Below are 18,916 nucleotides of genomic sequence, written 5' to 3'. Positions count from 1 at the left end.
AATGTAATCTGTATAGCTAACAGACTAAATATAGAGCTTGAAACACAGTTTAGGGTCAAGCAGGGCAGAAACGCTGCAGTGTATATCAAGCCCAATCTGAGCAAGTAGATGTAAATTGAGATGGAATTGGCACCTAGGGCTTGCGGTTTTTATTGCTAGGGTTGAATAGGATGACTTTGATCTTACTGAGGCTGAGCTGCAGAGTGTTCTGATTTATTCATATTGTTACGCTCTCTCGGTTGTATTTAATGTTACCAATGTGACTCCAACCCACTGGTTGGAAACTCAGTAGAAAGTCCCCATCGCTTCCACTAGGGGGAACCCGGCCAAATGAAGTGCCTGTCAGCACGGGTATTCCCTGGGATTTCGGAGCCTGACGAGTGGAAATCTCACCGACAAAGAGCGGCCAGCCAATCACCAAGAGTGAGGGCTGCTGTTGGTTCTGCTCTAAGGCCTGTACCAGCTTTCATTGTCGGATCCCTGCACTCAGGTGAATGAGGGAGGGTTAGGGGTCGGGGAGGAGGGTCACGGGGAGGTCAGAGACCAGGGCAGGAGGTAGCCTTTAGAAGAAATCCTCTTCCCAATGCTGGGTCCCTCATTGGGCAGAGTGCAAGACAAAAGAGACCACCACCACCACCGCCGCCCCCCCCCCCCCCCCCCGCCCCCCGTGCCCCAATAAGCTGCTGGCAAACCGGACAGGGCAGCCTCTGTGAGGCAAGGGAAAGGCAAGCAACTACCACTGAATCCCTGAGCCCCCACTAAACAAGCTTTCGAGGCTCTGAGCCCCTTCTTCAGGTGAGTGGGAATTCTGTTCACAAACAGAACTTATAAAGACACAGACTCAATTTACATGAATAATGGTTGGAATGCGAATACTTACAACTAATCCAGTCTTTAAGAAACAAAACAATGGGAGTGGAGAGAGCATCAAGACAGGCTAAAAAGATGTGTATTGTCTCCCCAGCAAACTACCCAGCCTTCAGGAGAACAGTGACCAAGACACCACACAACCCTGCCACAGCAACCTCTGCAAGACGTGCCGGATCATCGACACAGATGCCATCATCTCACGTGAGAACACCATCCACCAGGTACACGGTACATACTCTTGCAACTCGGCCAACGTTGTCTACCTGATACGCTGCAAGAAAGGATGTCCCGAGGCATGGTACATTGGGGAAACTATGCAGCCGCTGCGACAACGGATGAATGAACACCGCTCGACAATCACCAGGCAAGACCGTTCTCTTCCTGTTGGGGAGCACTTCAGCGGTCACGGGCATTCGGCCTCTGATATTCGGGTAAGCGTTCTCCAAGGCGGCCTTCGCGACACACGACAGCGCAGAGTCGCTGAGCAGAAACTGATAGCCAAGTTCCGCACACACAAGGACGGCCTCAACTGGGATATTGGGTTTATGTCACACTATTTGTAACTCCCACAGTTGCGTGGACCTGCAGAGTTTCACTGGCTGTCTTGTCTGGAGACAATACACATCTTTTTAGCCTGTCTTGATGCTCTCTCCACTCCCATTGTTTTGTTTCTTAAAGACTGGATTAGTTGTAAGTATTCGCATTCCAACCATTATTCATGTAAATTGAGTCTGTGTCTTTATAAGTTCTGTTTGTGAACAGAATTCCCACTCACCTGAAGAAGGGGCTCAGAGCCTCGAAAGCTTGTGTGGCTTTTGCTACCAAATAAACCTGTTGGACTTTAACCTGGTGTTGTTAAACTTCTTACTGTGTTTACCCCAGTCCAACGCCGGCATCTCCACATCATGACCCCCACTAAATTCCAGAGGGCTCAGGGGTAATGAGCCTCACTGACGTTCTGCCACAAGTGGGCGTCATTCCCACACTGACTCCTTCCTGCCTCTGACTTAGTCGCTGGAGGTTTTCCCTATGTTGGGAGACTAATGAGCAGCCTCTCACATGATAAGTGGGTTCAGTTGCCATGTTTAAATTCCACTCTATATTACAGTTGTTGGACCAATGATGTTGTCATTGATGTGCATATAGGTGTACATTCACCAATAATGTTGCCCAGGAGTAGCAAATACATGAAAAGAACTAAACAGAACATGGAATGTTGGAGCACAAGCCACACAGCCTGCTAAGGTATATTTAAGAGTGACCATTTACGAGTTAGATTAGTGAACATTTTAAAAATGCTTTAAAGATTTTAAAACATGTCTTTTCATTTCTTGGTCCATAAAAATAGCCGGTTTAATTTGAAGAACCTCCTTGAAAGCATGTAAGTGGAAGCAATTAACAGAAACTTGAAATGGTAAATAATTCAGTCTAGGGATCAGTTCCATGGGCAGGGCCAGCTTCTGGTGGAGTTTTCTTAAAACTAAAGCAAAAGATTGCAGAAAGTCAATTTCCATGATTTATATCTGAAATTTCACAATCCTGTGTGCTGGTTTTGCTGTTTTGAGTAAGTTTCTGTTTGCCTAACATCACAACCTAGCAGAAACTCCAGGCCAAGAATTTTATATTCAAACCAATAAATCACAGGTCAGTGAGTACTGAGGTGAATGGAGAATAGGATCTTGGTGCACAGTAAGGTACAGAGAGCGGAATTTATATGTGCTAAAGTTGACAGAGGGTGGAGGATGGGAGGGCAGTCAGGATGGCACTGGATTAGCCAAAGTCTGGAGGTGACTGAAGGACGGATGAGTATTTCAGCAGAGGATGGACAATAGAGAATGGAGATAGCTAATGTGACCGAGGTATAAATATGTAGCCTTTGTGATAAGTGAGGATACGGAACCTTTCATTATTCTCATGAACGATTTCACATTAAACATTGACCTAAAGTATTTTTTAACTGTCACTTTGTTGAGATTTCAAGAGACTGGCATCAGGGAGTTCGTTCCTGTGGCCACCTAAGATGGCGATTTACAAAGCACGCTGGGATAATTGGCCAAATACAGAAACAGACAGGCTGCAGCCTTAAAATAAATTGGACAGAGATAAACAGGCTGCAGCTGCAGACTTTTGAATACACAGGATATTGGCCATCTCAAAGGCAATGGACACTTTCTGGTCAAACTGAGTTGTTCACCAGACATAGGGGCGCCTCAATTCCTTATTTGGGAGGGAGGTATGTGACCTACGTGCCTCCAGCACCTATAGACATGGCCGTTGGGTACACACTCAGAGATCGGTGTGGCAGCACCTGATTGGACCCTATCGATCAGGGTGATCAAGCCCTGATTGATTGATTGGCAATAACCAAAAAGGGCACAAAGCCAATGAGGAATAAAAGGTGCTGCACAACAGAAGAATCTCTCTTTCTCTCTCTCCACAACGAATGAACCACAACAACGGTGACCATCGCCAGCAACGACCAGCACGAGGAGAGCCACGACACCCAAGAAAGATGGAAGACCAGAGCCAGAGTATCAGACCAGATCGAAGGACCAGACTACGCAGAGGTCTATAGAGACCAACTCGCAGATAAAGGCCAATATCTGCCTGGGTACTTGCCAGTCACGCAAAAGTTAAGTCAAGGTCTAGTATTGGACTTGAACTTTAGTATTCTGTAAATAACTTAGCATTGATTGTGTGGGTGATTAATATCAATTGTGTGTGTAAATAAATATTACTGTCCTAACAAGAAGTCAACTCGCAATTCTTCAGGTTCGATTCTGACCTTGGGTGACTGTCTGCGTGGAGTTTGCATGTTCTCCCCGTGTCTGAGTGGGTTTCCTTTGGGTGCTCTGGTTTCCTCCCAAAGATATGCAGGTTAGGTTGATTGGCCATGCTAAACTGCCTCTGTGTCAGGGGATTAGTAGGGGAAATACCTGGGGTTATGGGGAGAAGGTCTGGTTTGATTTTGATTTGATTTGATTTATTATTGTCACATGTATTAGTATACTGTGAAAAGTATTGTTTCATGCGTGCTATACGAAGCATACTGTTCATAGAGAAGGAAATGAGAGCATGCAGAATGTAGTGTTACAGTCATAGCTAGGGTGTAGAGAAAGATTAACTTAATGCAAGGTACGTCCATTCAAAAGTCTGATGGCAGCAGGGAAGAAGCTGTTCTTGAGTTGGTTCATACATGACCTCACATGACGGAAGAAGGTGGGAGAGAGAATGTCCAGGGTGCGTGGGGACCTTAATTATGCTGGCTGCTTTGCCGAGGCAGTGGGAAATGTAGACAGAGTCAAGGGATGGGAGGCTGGTTTGCGTGATGGATTGGGCTACATTCACGATCTTTTGTAGTTTCTTGTGGTCTTGGGCAGAGCAGGAGCCATACCAAACTGTGATACAACCAGAAAGAATGCTTTCTATGATGCATCTGTAAAAGTTAGTGAGGGTCATAGCTCACATGCCAAATTTCCTTAGTCTTCTGAGAAAGTAGAGGCGTTGGTGGGCTTTCTTAACTATAGTGTCGGCATGGAGGTCCAGGACAGGTTGTTGGTGATCTGGAAATCTGACCTAAAAACTTGAAGCTCTCGACCATTTCTACTTCGTCCCCGTTGATGTAGGCAGGGGCATGTTCTCCACTATGCTTCCTGAAGTTGATGACAATTTCCTTCGTTTTGTTGACATTGAGGGAGAGGTTATTGTTGCCGCACCAGTTCACCAGATTCTCTATCTCATTCCTGTACTCTGTCTCGTCATTGTTTAAGATTCAACCCACTATGGTGGTGTCATCAGCAAACCTGAAAATTGAGTTGGAGGGGAATTTGGCCACACAGTCATAGGTGTATAAGGAGTATAGAATGGGGCTGAGAACACAGCCTTGTGGGGCACCAGTATTGAGGATGATCATGGAGGAGGTATTGTTGCCTGTCCTTACTGATTGTGGTCCGAGTGGGAAGTTGTTGATGCAGGCTCGATGGGCCAAATGGCCTGCTTCTGCACTGTAGGTATTGTATGTTTTTATGATTCTACCAACTCTGATGTGAACTGTTCCCAGTTGCATCATACCAACACTCTAATATAGAGCTTCAAACTGTCAATCATATGCTGACATGCAATAGTGCATTAATATTCAAAAGACTGTCCTCAATTTCATCATCTGAGAAACAGAGGCTTCAAGATTCACTAAATTCATTTCACAATAGTAAGAAAATGGAAAGAAAGATTTTAGAAAATTGGCCTAAAAGATCACCAGAAATGAATAATTCTATATATAAAAATAATAAAACTGCAGTTCTGGAGTGTGCATCAGCTATAATTTTTGTCTCCCTTCCTCGAACCAACGTTATCTGTCAAAGAACAAAGATTGGCAGAATGCAAGGACAAAGATATCTCAAACTTCTATATTACTTACCTGACGCACTATATGCTTACAAATGACATTCTTAATTCAGGTTTAAGATAGAAAAGTAATGTTTTTTTTAAAGATTATTTATTATTGTCACAAGTAGACTTACATTAACACTGCAATGAAGTTACTGTGAAAATCCACTAGTCGCCACACTCTGGCGCCTGTTCAGGTACACTGAGGGAGAATTTAGCATGGCCAATGCACCTAACCAGCACGCCTTTCGGACTGTGGGAGGTAACCAGAGCACCAGGTGGAAACCCACGCGGACACGGGGAGAATGTGCAGACTCCGCACAGTGACCCAAGCCAGGAATCGAACCCGAATCCTTGGCGCTGTGAAGCAGCAGTGCTAACCACTGTGCCACCCTAGCATCAATGCAGTCTTACAGTCTCATATGATTCTACAACAGGCTTTCACCTGGTTTGGTCAGTCATTTTAACTAATTAGCAACGTCTTCACTGAGATTATAGTCTGTAAATATTATAGATGTTACAACATCCTTGAGATTTGAAGTCATGCAAAACCCACCATCACTCCAGAGTAAATTACAGCCCGATTACTCACACTCAACCATTAATGTCCTATTTTTCATTTATCAAAGGATCCAAGATTTATCAAAGGGCCCATCTGTAAACAAAAAGCGCCCTCTTCAAATCATGATTTTTAAAAAATTCTAAAAATATATTCCCTGAATAGAGAGAAACATACACCTGCACAATTTTTTAAAGTTTTACATTTGCAATGTGCTTAATGTTAGTTTTCATATAATTGATCCAGTCAAGTATGATATGCATACACAAAGAAGACCCAGTTTTGATTGATGGTTTCCAGAATGAGTTGCATAAACACTTGGCAATGTCACTTTGAAATTAATGAAAGATCTTTGACCGCTTTCTTCAGGAGAGGTTAATAAAAGGTACATTGCGATTGTATTCAATTTCTCAGAGACCACAATACCGAAAATAAATAATTATACTATGAATACGTAAGATTTAATAACCAAGAAACTCATTTCAGGCACAATAAAATGGTACTTAAAATCATTTATGTTTTTACTTCAATGGAAGTACAATTTCCCAACTAAATTACACTAGAATATTACGTAAACGGGGGCTTATTTTTCATTTTGTAAAAGAGGTTACCTGGTAGGTACAGATAATCTGTAGATACAGGTAATCTGTGTAGATATCTGTGTAGACATGATCATTCTGGTTTCAGTTGATGGCAGTGCTTGCGGTATTTTACAGTCATTTACACAATTCAACAGTAGTTACCTGTGTCACTTACTCATTGTTCATATACTGATCACTGACCCTGGATTAAGCTCTGCTCTCCAACCCTGCTGAACTTACTATTTTCTTTAGCAAGACAAAATATTAAAGTTAAATATTTAGAAACATTTTAGGTCATACTCTCAGCAGTATTAGAAAGTTAATTTATTCCAGTTCAGCTAATTTGGGACCAACAGTAAACTAAAAGAAAACATATGATTACAAGTATCCAATCTTGCCAAAATTTCATATTCTAAATTCTTGTGAAAAATTATGAATTAGATTTTTTTTTACAGAATCGTATTTATTTGCAGTTTCTCACTAACACAAGAGTTCTAGTTAGCTCAGCCTGGTTCACTTTGCTTTGGTATCGCCGATTATTCATTTCACATATTGGAACGGGTCAGCCAAGTGAAATCCTGAAAGCAAGTAAGATAAGAGCATAAAGTCAAGAGTGGTAAAAGATTATTTGGCTCTTTGCCCTATAAAATCAAGTAGTGCTATTAATATATCTCTCAACGGTTGTCAATGATTTCATCCTGGTAAACATTTAATAGATCATGAAAAAGTGTAGTGACTACTCATTTTCATAAGACCATAAGACATAGGGACAGAAATAGGCCATTTGGCCCATCGAATCTGCTTTGTCATTCAATGAATCCATGACTGATCTGAAATACTCCTCAACTCCACTTTCCCGCCTTATCCCCTTAATCTTGATTCCCTTACTGACTAAAAAATCTCAGCCTTGAACATACCTCACGACCCAGCCTCCACAGCTGTAAAGAATTCCACAGATTCACTACACTCTGAGAGAAGAATTTCCTCCTCATTTCTGTCTTAAATTGGCAACCCCTTATTCTGAAATTACACCCTCTAGTCCTAGCCTCTTCCACAAGAGGAAACATCTTCTCAGGCCTTCTGAGAATCCTACAGGGTCACCTCTCATTCTCCTAAACTCCAATGAGTACAGGTCCAAGCCACTCAACTTCTCCTCATAAGAAAATCTCTCCACGCCCAGGATCAACATAGTGAACCTTCTCTGGATTGCCTCCAATGCCAGTATATCTTCCCTAGCTAAGGGGACCAGAACTGTTCACAGTATTCCAGGTGTGGTCTTAACTAGTGCCTTGTATCCAAACCTCTTGGAAGTTGACCATGATTTCCAATAATTAGTTAGATCTAAGACACAGATTGGAACTGCAATGGTCATTCCCTCACATGCATGTGTGCATGCAGAATGAATTAAATAAAATCTGAAAGTGCAAAAACAATAACTTCTCCTTCCCCATTCAAGACATAACAAGGATTTTGAACATACACAAAGAGGTCTAACCTTCACATACATACTATGAAGGCCTTCAAAGTAGCTGGCTATAGGTCTCCAAAGGGTCTGGCACCTGGAATGCAGTTAGCATTTTTTGGGTCCCCCTTTGCTGTGATCTTCGTTCTGGAGTGGCAGCTCGATGTGGGTGGGTGGCAGCACATGGGGTAACTGCGAGGTCCTGTGAGAAGCTAGGCTGCATGGGCAGTGTAGGGAACTTTGACATGGGGTGGTGATTAGCGGCATGAGGGCAAATGGATCCCCACACGGTGGGATGACGAGTGCAGTCAAAATGAACCGCACCCTCAGTGCAAGTGTAGCCTCAGAGCACGAGCTGTGTGGATGTGAAATGCCACTGGTCATAGAGGCCAGGATATCAGCTATGCAATCTTATCTTATTGAATCTTGGGATCTTATTGAAACTTACAGGATACTGCGAGGCCTGGATAGAGTGGACATGGAGAGGATATTTCCATTAGTAGGAAAAACTAGAACCAGAGGGCACAACCTCAGGGTAAAGGGACGATTCTTTTAAACAGAGATGAGGAGGAATTTCTTCAGCCAGAGAGTGGTGAATCTGTGAAATTCTTTGCTGCAGAAGGCTGTGGAGGCCAGGTCTTTGAGCGTCTTTAAGACAGAGATAGATAGGTTCTTGATCAATAAGGGAATCAGGGGTTATGGGGAAAAGGCAGGAGAATGGCGATGAGAAAAATAGTAAGGAGTCTAACAACACCAGGTTAAAGTCCAACAGGTTTATTTGGTAGCAAGTGCCACTAGCTTTCGGAGCACTGCTCCTTCGTCAGGTGAGTGCGAGATCTGCTCATAAACAGCAAACAGTATGAGCAGATCTCCCACTCACCTGACGAAGGAGCAGCGCTCCGAAAGCTAGTGGTGTTTGCTACCAAATAAACCTGTTGGACTTTAACCTGGTGTTGTTAGACTCCTTACTGTGTTTACTCCAGTCCAATGCTGGCATCTCCACATGATGAGAAAAATATCAGCCATAATTGAATGGCGGAGCAGACTCGATGGGCTGAGTGGCCTAATTCTGCTCCAATATCTTATGGTCTTATAAGGTCCTCGACCTGTGAAACTGGGAGAAGGGGGCTGAAATCTCAGGATGAGGCTGACTGTGAATTGTAGTCTTGACATGAATCAGGTGTGCCTCGCCTGCCAGTTCTCTAATCAGATCCCTAACCCATCCTTGACAAGAGAATCATGCCACTTTGGTCAGTATTGCAATTGTTAATCCTTTGGGTGCTGAGCCCCCAAACATTGAACTCCAAGGCTTACATACACCTCTCCATGCCCAAGAGGTGACACAGATGTAGCTCCCAATGCAGGGCATAATGGTAACTGAGCTCATCCGTCAGCCATGACCGGTTTCGTGCCCCCGGGAACTCAGCAGGCGGGTCAAATTAATGCACTCATGTCTCTCGGTCCTCACCCTTGGGGAGTCAGGCTGCTGAAGCTAAACAAGTTGGAAACGCATCTGTAAAGTGGAGTTGGGAGAGGCAAGTGTGAGAAACTGGCCCATTGTGAGAGAGAGGAAGGATTGAGGCTCATTGGAAAGGCACTCACTTAAGGAAATGTACATGGGTGAATGTCCCAAATCCCAAAAGGGCTCTGGGTCAGGGCACTGTCAGGACTCCTCATTGCTCACATTTCTGGTTGTCCCCTTTCAGTCCTTGTAGAGGCTCCAACTTACTTCCTGCACACAGCTCACCAGCAATCCCTCCTGCACTCATCACCTGTCACTGACAGGTTTCAAGTTGATACTCAGCCTATTTGGTCACTTTATGAATGCACTTTAATTGGCAATCAAGTCCTGGAGTGGGACTTGTACCCAGAATAAAACTTGGTGCTTGGTTTGTTTTATTTGTTTGCTAATCTGTGGCACAACCTTTCGTGATTCATGTATTTGTACCTCCACCCCACCTAGAATTGTACCTTCCAAATCATGATATTCTTTGTACCAAAACGTACTGCCTCACATTTATCTGTGAACTAGATTTGCCAATTATTTGCCCATTCTGTAAGTTTATCAATGTCCTCATGTAATTTGTTGCAGTCTTCCTCAGCATTAACTATCAACCTCAATTTGATGTCATCTGCAAATTTAGAATTTGCAATTTTGATTCCAAAGACCCAAAATATTAATGTAAATTGTGAACAGTAGTGATCCTTGTAGAACATCACTTCCCATCTTCTGCCACTCGGAATAACTGCCCAGGATGATAGGGAGTGGGATAGCTTGATCTTCGTTTCAGATAAAGCTCGGCACAACATCGTGGGCCGAAGGGCCTGTTCTGTGCTGTACTGTTCTATGTTCTATGCCCTTTACTCCCACTCTCAGCTTTCTGCCTTGAAATCAGCTAGTAATCAATTCTGCCACTTGTGCCCTGCCTCCACATTCTCTGGCATTACATAGCAGAAGCACTAGTACTCATACGTAAGAAGTTTCTCGATAAAAGGTGTCATGCCAGAGGACTGGTGGATAGCTAATGTAAGTTTAATATTTAAGAAGGAAGATAGGGAATGTCTAGGGAATTTTAGAGCAGTCAACGTAACATCAATTGTAGGAAAAATAATTGAATCCATCCTCAAGGAGAGAATAGAAGAATGTCTATAAATGCAAAATATAATAACAAATAGTCAGCATGCATTTCAAAAAGGAAAAACTTGCTTGACCAAGCTTACTGATTGCCTTGAGGATAAAACAGAGAGTAGACAATGGCAATGCAGTTGATGTAATTTATCTGGATTTTCAAAAATCTTCAATTGGGTGTCCGATGAGCAGTAATGCCTCTGCTATTCAATCCCTAGATTATTTTAAAATACTAAAATACATGGGTACAATCCACTCGGCCCAGAGGTTTTATCCTCTTGAGTTTTAGTTTATTCAACACATCCTTTTTTAAAATTTAAATACACTTAACTTATTCCCCAACTGATCATTTAACATCATGCTTACCTGTCCTATCTCCCTGGTAAATACAAATCATCTCCTACATTTTCTTCACCTCTTTGAGAGGAGAATATTCGCCAATTGAGACTGAGGTGGCAGACTAAACAGAACCAAATGCCAGGTTCCTGTTAATGCTGCTCTCACAATGGTTGTTCAAAGTTTGACCGGCTCGCTAACTTTACCTCCCTGAGGAAAAGCATCTGACCTGTGTTACACATTGTTTTTCTTACTGTGCTTACACATTGTCGGCAGACGCCTGGCTGCGAGTTGTCTGACAATTCCACAGGCGCTAAGTTGATGTGGACCATCACGTCCCATCCTCTCCCTTACACAAAACTGATTTAATATATTCATGATGAAGACCATAATCATCTCCACAGGAGGTCACTCTAAACACAATAGAGATTGAATGTGTTGAACTCTGCTTGTGTTCACTCTCAACAGAATCAACCTCTTTCAACCCCAAAAAACAAATGGATTTCAAAATCATTACTTGCACATAGAATACATTCCTCCAAATGCACTTACTTGTTTCTTTCTGTCAGATGATGGATCAATCATCACATTAATAAGTGATGGCATTTTCTGCTCTGCCAAACATGCAGCAAGTGCCTTCTGCAGCTCCTGTGGTGCCTTTACAAAATAGCCTTTTCCACCAAATGCAGACATGACCTGTTCATAGTGGGCATTGGGCAGCAGGGAGATGGGTGGAGCTCTGAAAAAGATTGAGGAAACATGGTACTGAACATGCTCATCAATAAAGAAAAATAGCCACCTCACACCTTCATTTATTTTTGTTGGAATGTGAAGCTAATTACATCAATTGTGCTGGTTTCAAATTTGAGGCAGTTCAGTTTTCTTTTATTTTTATTTATTAGAGTCACAAGCAGGCTTACATTAACACTGCAATGAAGTTACTGTGGAAAATCCCCTTTAGCAAAAGGCTATCAAATTTTATTTAAGAATATCCTTAAGATAAGATCATAAGGTGAGCAATCAGCATTTAGCTAATGACATTGTTGGAAAGCAAGTTAGACAATTTCAATATTGCACCAAAGTTATCAGACAAATAAGGTGCAGAAAAGACTTACTATAAATTGAAAGACTACAATAAATCCCAAAAACCATCAAAAATAATGAAGGCTTCTTTAGATCAGCTAAAAGCTTAATAGAAAAGAGGATCTCAGACAACTGTGGTAGCAGTGGGAATAGCTTTTCCAGTTATGTTTAAAAGGTAGAGGACTGGCAAAGACTGTACTAATCACTGAAGGATACTTAAGGATAGGTTAGAAATGATGGGCGGCAGGGTAGCACAGTGGTTAGCACTGCTGCTTCACAGCTCCAGGGACCTGGGTTCAATTCCCGGCTTGGGTCACTGTCTGTGTGGAGTTTGCCCATTCTCCTCGTGTCTGCGTGGGTTTCCACCGAGTGCTCCGGTTTCCTCCCACAGTCCAAAGATGTGTGGGTTAGGTTGATTGGCCATGCTAAAATTGCCCCTTAGTGTCCTGGGATGCGTAGGTTAGAGGGATTAGCGGGTAAAATATGTAGGGATATGGGGGTAGGGCCTGGGTGGGATTGTGGTCGGTGCAGACTTGATGGGTCGAATGGCCTCTTTCCGTACTGTAGAGTTTCTATGATTTCTATGATTCATGTTATGATCCCCATAGAGAGTAACAAATTTTAGTAACTGATGCGAAAGAATCACAAGACATGATTTCACTTTAAGACTTTTATCGTAACAAACTAACTAAAATCAACATCAACTAAACACTACCCAGGAGGCAACTAATACACTAAACTTGAAAAAAGATATTTCCTCTTAACTTCATAACACAACCAAAGCTCACAGACCACATTTATGCATTACACTACACTCAGCAGAAATGTAGGGCTGGATTTTATGGGGTGCCATATTAGGAAGGCAAATTGTATTTTGGCCTTCATCACAAGCACCGTTGAGTACAGGAATAAGGATGGCTTCTGCAGTTATACAGAACATTGGTGAGACCTCACCTGGAGTACTATGCACAGTTTTAGCCCCTTATCTAAGGAGGGATATACTTGCCATAGAGGGAGTGCAACTGAGGTTCACCAGAGTAATCCCTAGGATGGTGGGATTGTTTTAAGAGGAGAGATAGAGATTAAGGAAACTGGGTCATTAATCTCCAGAGTTTCGAATAATGAGGGGTGACCCCACTGAAACTTAGAAAATTCTTACTGGACGTGGCAGGTTGAATGTAGATAAGATGTTTCCCGTAGTTGGTGAGTCTAAAACCAGGGGACATAATCTCAGGATAAGGGGTAGGCCATTTAAGAGTGGGATGAGGAGGAATTTCTTCACTCTTGCCGGTGCAGACAAGATAGGCAGAATGGCCTCCTTCTGCGCCGTAACAATTCTGTGGTGAATCTTTGGAATTGCCTACCCCAGAGGGCTTTGGAAGCTCAGTCACTGAGCATGTTCACGACAGAAATCCATAGATTTCTAGAGACTAATGACATCAAGGGATATGGGGATAGTGCGGGGAAGTGACATTGAGGTAAATGATCAGCTATGATCAAATTGGATAGCAGAGCAGGCTTGACAGGCCAAGTGGCCTATTCCTGTTCTTCTGTCTTCTCATGCACCACTGAGAGCATAGTTCTGTTAATTACATTGCTCATGGTAAATAGATAGGATATTGTTGGGGTATCTCAGTGGCACCGTGGTTAGCACTGCTGCCTCACAGCACCAGGATGGGTGGGCCTGAGTAAGATGCTCTTCCGGACAGTTGGTGCAAACTCGATGGCTGAATGGGATCCTTCTGCACTGTCGGAATTCTATGGTTCTGTGGTTGTTGTGGAAAAAATAAGGAACTTTTAAATAAATCAGGTTGCTGTCCCAGATGATGTGCATCTTGATGGTCCTGAGGGAAATGAGACAGGGGCTTTGTGAATCCATTACCCTTATCTTTAAAAGCTCACTGGAATCAAAGCCGCTCCTCAGACTGGATGGAAGCTGACATATGCCAATTTTTAAAAAGGGGTTACGGCAGAATCTGGTTAATATGGGTGGCACCCTGGCACCATGAGGTTACCGCTGCTACCACACAGTGCCAAGGATCCAGGTTTGATTCCAGTCTTGGGTGACTGTCTGTGTGGAGTTTGCACAATCTCTCTGTGTCTGCATGGGTTTGCTCCAGGTGCCCTAGTTTCCTCCCACAGTCCAAAGATGTGCAGGTTAGGTGAATTGGCCTTGCTGAATTGCTCCTTAGTGACCAAAGATGTATAGGTTAGGAGGATTAACCTTGCTAAATTGCCCCTTAGTGTCCCAAGATGTGTAGGTTGGGGGTATTAGCTATGGTAAATAAGCGAAGTTAGGGTGTAGGGCAAGGGAGGGGTGGGCCTGGGTAAGATGCCCTTTTAGAGAGTGGTGCAAATTGGATGGGCCATATGGACCCCTTCTGCACTGCAGGGATTCAATGGAAATATAAACGCATTAGCTTAACATCAGTAATAGGCATCATGCTCAAAAGGAATAATTATGCATACATTATATAACCACTTAGACAAAGAAGGACACCCAACACAACTTCCAGAAAATAAACTGCATCTTACCAATTTGAATGAATATTTTCAAGAAATCAAAGAATGAAAGCAAGGAACCATTGGAGATTTTAGCACAAAATGATTGTCTGACCCTGTGCCAGCTAATTGCTAGAGTTATTTAAAATTAATTCCCCTGCCTTACACTCTCCTTATAATCTTACATCACCAAACATGAAACACCTGAAGAAATCCTGTCAACACTGAGCTTTTAAGGTGTGCACAAGAAAAACAAAATATAGATTTGATCCCTGTACATTTCCATTTATTCAATTTATTGTAGTCCAACAGATATATGAATGTAAAGGCAAAATACTTCAGATGCTGGAATCCGAAACCAAAACAGAAAATGCTGGAGAAACTCAGTAGGTCTGACAGCATCTGTGGAGAGAGAATAGAGCCAACGTTTTGAGTCAGGATGACCCTTCGTCAGAGCTGATATATGAATATGATACTTTTGCCATCTTCATAATCAAAGCATGTTATCAATGAAGATAAATTTCTGTCGAGTTTTCATTTCCAGACTGTCATTATTCACTTTTACAATTAGCTCCACGCTACTGAAGGGAGGGTCTTAAAGAGATCACTATCATAATGCATCATAAACAGGTGATGCAAAGATCTGCATTTGAATAGAGCCCAACCTGATGGCAGGATAACTGATTTTATTGAACAGCCATTAAAAACTACAGGATTAGTAACACTAACAGCCTTTAACTCACCATTTGAGCAAAAAAAAATTATAACAACATCCCAGGAGTTGCGGAGCACAAAACATCCAACCCAAAATATCAGAACATCTATTTATAAAGTGGATAAATTTGTTACCAAAGCAAAATAGCAGCATAATATCAAGATTATTTACTTATTAGGAAAGGAAACAAGACAAGCGATGGGAAGCTTATTTGCCAGAAGGGAGGAGAGAAATTAGCCATTATTGCAATGTTAGTGACGTGGAATAATAGCTTCATTATCAAAAGGCCACTTCATCTAATGGTTAGGCAAAGAACATAATGCACCATCTAAAAACACATTATAGCCATAAGCAGAACTGGGATTTATATTCTCCGAATGAAAATCTAACGTACAATGTCTTGGCCAATCCTTTAGGAAAAGTGGTTGTACTGATGTCCCAGATCAAATAGTTCAGTGGTTTCAACTGTTTGTTTTCTAGACAAATGGTTGAATCAAAACTGACATGAACAATGCTGGTCTTGTTCCCCCATCAGCCTCTCAACATGCAATGTGAAATCCTTCAACAGCGCAGTGTCACTATGCTCCTACACCTGCTGCTCTTGTAGCATCAGCTGCACCTCCCAGAGGTCTCACTGGACAATTGTATCTCTCTGCATACTGTCATTCTGATTGACCAAAATTCAATTCTTTCATAACAATTTGGAGAATGGGTTAAAAACACCCTTCACAACACAAACAAACAAAAACTGTTGGAGATATGACAAGGAATGAGTAGAATCTTAGCCAGAGAACTGGGTTTTAGGATGGATTTTAAAGGCAGAGAGGGACATGGAGAGGTTTAGGGAGGGAGTTCTAGAGAATCAAGCCAAGACAGCTGAAGGCATGGCCACAATGGTGGGACAAAGGGCCAGAGTTCTTTATTTGATGGAGGGTTGAAGGGGGTTTTCACAGTAGCTTCATTGCAGCGTTAATGTAAGCCTACTTGTGACACTAATAAATAAACTTTCAAACGTTCAAGAAGTTTTTACAGAATTAGGGAAGGGCAAAGATTATTATGCACCAGGTGACCCCCCCCCCCCCCCCCCCACCCCGCCCCACCTCTCAAGAACAGACCTTTCCCTAGGTACTGATCTTCTTCCTGTGTGCGCCCAGCGGGTTCCGGCCCTCTGCTCTGGCACCCGTAGCCCACCCGCTATACATTAACATAACTTGGATCTCACAATGGACTGCAGCCCCTGCTTGGACTGTCGGGTAGCTGTGGGCACACTCTGGCATCCTGAACTCAGCTGAAAAGCACTCTGCTCCAATCTGTCCTATTATTTACCAGCAGCAATGTCATAAGAGATCTGGGCTGGAGTTTAGTAAACGAAGCTGCAGCTTTAGTACTAATTAGGCAGTTAGAAAGTCAGCCCAGCACATGATAACATCACTGCAGCAATATTTTAAAATACATCATTCAGCGTCTCCAAATACTATGATGTTTTCATAGGGAGGGAATAGAGAGATACGGACCGAGTAACAGCAGGAGGTTTTTTTTAGTTTATTCAGGGCATCATGGTCAGCACGAGCTCGGAGGGCCGAAGGGCCTGTTCCTGTGCTGTACTTTTCATTGTTCTTTCATGAAAAGAAAGAAGAACGTGGTGGCATAATAAAAGCATGAATATATCATTTCTGCAAACTCTAACCAGAAATCGCATGAGCCATTACTTCCACAATTTTATTGGGTAGAAAAACAAAATGTGTCATGTTCCAGGATTTGGGACTACCAAGCTTAAGTTACGATATATTTCCATTTGAAGTCAGACGCAGGATTAATTCCCAAAGGTCCAGCACATGTTTCAAACATGTCGGACAGAAATGGCTGGAGTTACTACAGTAGAGGCTAATGAGTTCCCCTATAAGAGATAACCGAGCCCTCAAAACTGTTATCCACATCAGTTTGAGTCTAATGGAAGGTTGTTTCCAATTCCTCCTGGTAAACAGTCACGCTTGGCATATTGGGATGGCCAGAATCTGCAACATTGGCTACACAAATCCACTCCAAGCGGATCAGGCAACTCAGCCAATCTGCAAGCACATGAGGTGGGTGGGGCCAGGTCAGAGATCAAACACATGGCTCATTGTCCAGCTACAAAAGAAACACACAGGACTGAATTTTGGGGCTAGGCTGCGGGGGACACATCTACTTGGGACCAAGATCAACCAGCCACATGTGAACATCCAGCAGCCAGCCGATTAGCGGTCAGGAGACACAAGGGCCAACCCCTGAGGGAGCAGAGATGTGCAGAAAGGCAGCAGAGGCAGCGTCAGGTCACATCGTGGCTGGTGCGGTGTCAGAATTAAATGGCTATCATTACTGAATGTAATGGAAAGTTTGAGCGGCATGGCGGCACTGTGCTGCCTCTGCTGCCTTTCGAATCCCGGCCTTGGGTCACTGTCTGTGTGGAGTTTGCACATTCTCCCCGTGTCTGCGTGGGTTTCCTCTGGGTGCTCCGATTTCCTCCCACAGTCCAAAGATGTGCGGGTTAGGTGGATAGGCCATGCTAAATTGCCTCTTAGTGTCAGGGTGACTAGCTAGGATAAATGCATGGGGTCATGGGAATAGGGCCTGGGTGGGATTGTGGTCGGTGCAGACTGGATGGACCGAATGGCCTCCTTCTGTAGGATTCTATGATGGAGGAAGGAAAGCAGCATCCAGAATGGCAGAAGGGAGACTCCATGTGGCCCTACAGTTCAGCGACAACTCCCTGTATGAACAACTCCAGGCACAGGAAAGGTGGAAGATCCTCTTCCCCAAGAACAGGAGGAGGAGACTGGTCCACGTGCTGAGAGGGCCTGGACAGAATCAGAGACAGTCAGCAGCCATGGGGTCACCCCCAGAAACTGGATTCTGTGCCACAAGCACACATCAATGACCTCATTGGCTCTGACAAGGTGAGTAGCCCATACCCTTTTCCTTTTGGGGCTTGCATGTAGCAACACACCATTTGGTGTGGAGGGAGTGACCACCCAGTCAATGGCAAAGGGGTCAAGCAGTAATTTATCCAGTTGGAGACATGGCCAGTCAGTGATCCTGGAGATGTGCATGGATCTACATAACATTGCCTTTCCCATGAGTTCTATGCAGTAGTGGTAAGGCTTGTGGGGCAGGGACAGGAGAACCCTGTGTCTGCCCCAGGTCCTCATTCTTCTCAGACAAGCAGGGATGTACAACTTTGCGTTGTAAGGTTGGAGAGTGGCTTCCTTCTGTATTGGAGGCTCCACTCAAGGCCTTTCAGATGTGCACAGCTGGTCCTCAGTCCCTTTGCCAGTGACACCAGCACTTTGAGTAGCCGTGACGACAAAGGAAGGTCTGATATCTGTTCAGGAGCCCATCAGCAGCCCAGGTCCCTCTGGGTCAGGGAGCCAGAGGACGTCTGTCACGGTTAACCCAAGCCACCAAGCAGCACAATAAGCAGCCTGCCCCCACAACTGCTGACAGAGCAGTGTTGGAAGACACATAAGAAATTTAAGAAGAGTACCTAGCCACCATTTTACAGGTAAATAGGTAATCAAATTTTGAATCCTCACATTCCTTGTTGTGTTAAATAAAGGATAAATGTTTTGCCATTACAGCTCCTTCCATTCTTTGCTGTGCAATGAGATTACAGTTATATCCTGGCTCCCTGAAGGGGCCACCAGTGAGGGACCAGTGTGGGCAGTTAACGCTTTATCTTTGCCTCTGTCGTCTGTAACTGGGCATTGGGTAATGGAATAGTGAATGCAGAAGTGAGAGCAGTGCTGCAGAAAGG

At 43.5% G+C, this 18,916-nt stretch overlaps 1 protein-coding gene across 1 annotated transcript in view; it reads right to left on the bottom strand.

The window, feature by feature from the left end:
* Window positions 1–6,312: 6,312 nt before the first annotated feature.
* Window positions 6,313–18,916, bottom strand: part of hacl1 (2-hydroxyacyl-CoA lyase 1) — an 89,971-nt gene continuing 77,367 nt past the window's right edge. The window contains exons 16-17 of the mRNA XM_078236105.1: window positions 11,376–11,562; window positions 6,313–6,974 (exon numbers count right to left, since the gene is read on the bottom strand). Of these exons, the coding sequence (XP_078092231.1) occupies window positions 6,942–6,974; window positions 11,376–11,562 (220 nt within the window). The 3' untranslated portion in view covers window positions 6,313–6,941. The remainder of the gene's footprint in view (window positions 6,975–11,375; window positions 11,563–18,916) is intronic.

Source organism: Mustelus asterias, chromosome 2, assembly GCF_964213995.1.
Source record: "Mustelus asterias chromosome 2, sMusAst1.hap1.1, whole genome shotgun sequence".
Taxonomy (NCBI): Eukaryota; Metazoa; Chordata; class Chondrichthyes; order Carcharhiniformes; family Triakidae; genus Mustelus; species Mustelus asterias.
Note: the sequence above shows the minus strand (reverse complement) of the source record. Positions and strands in the feature narration are given on the sequence as shown.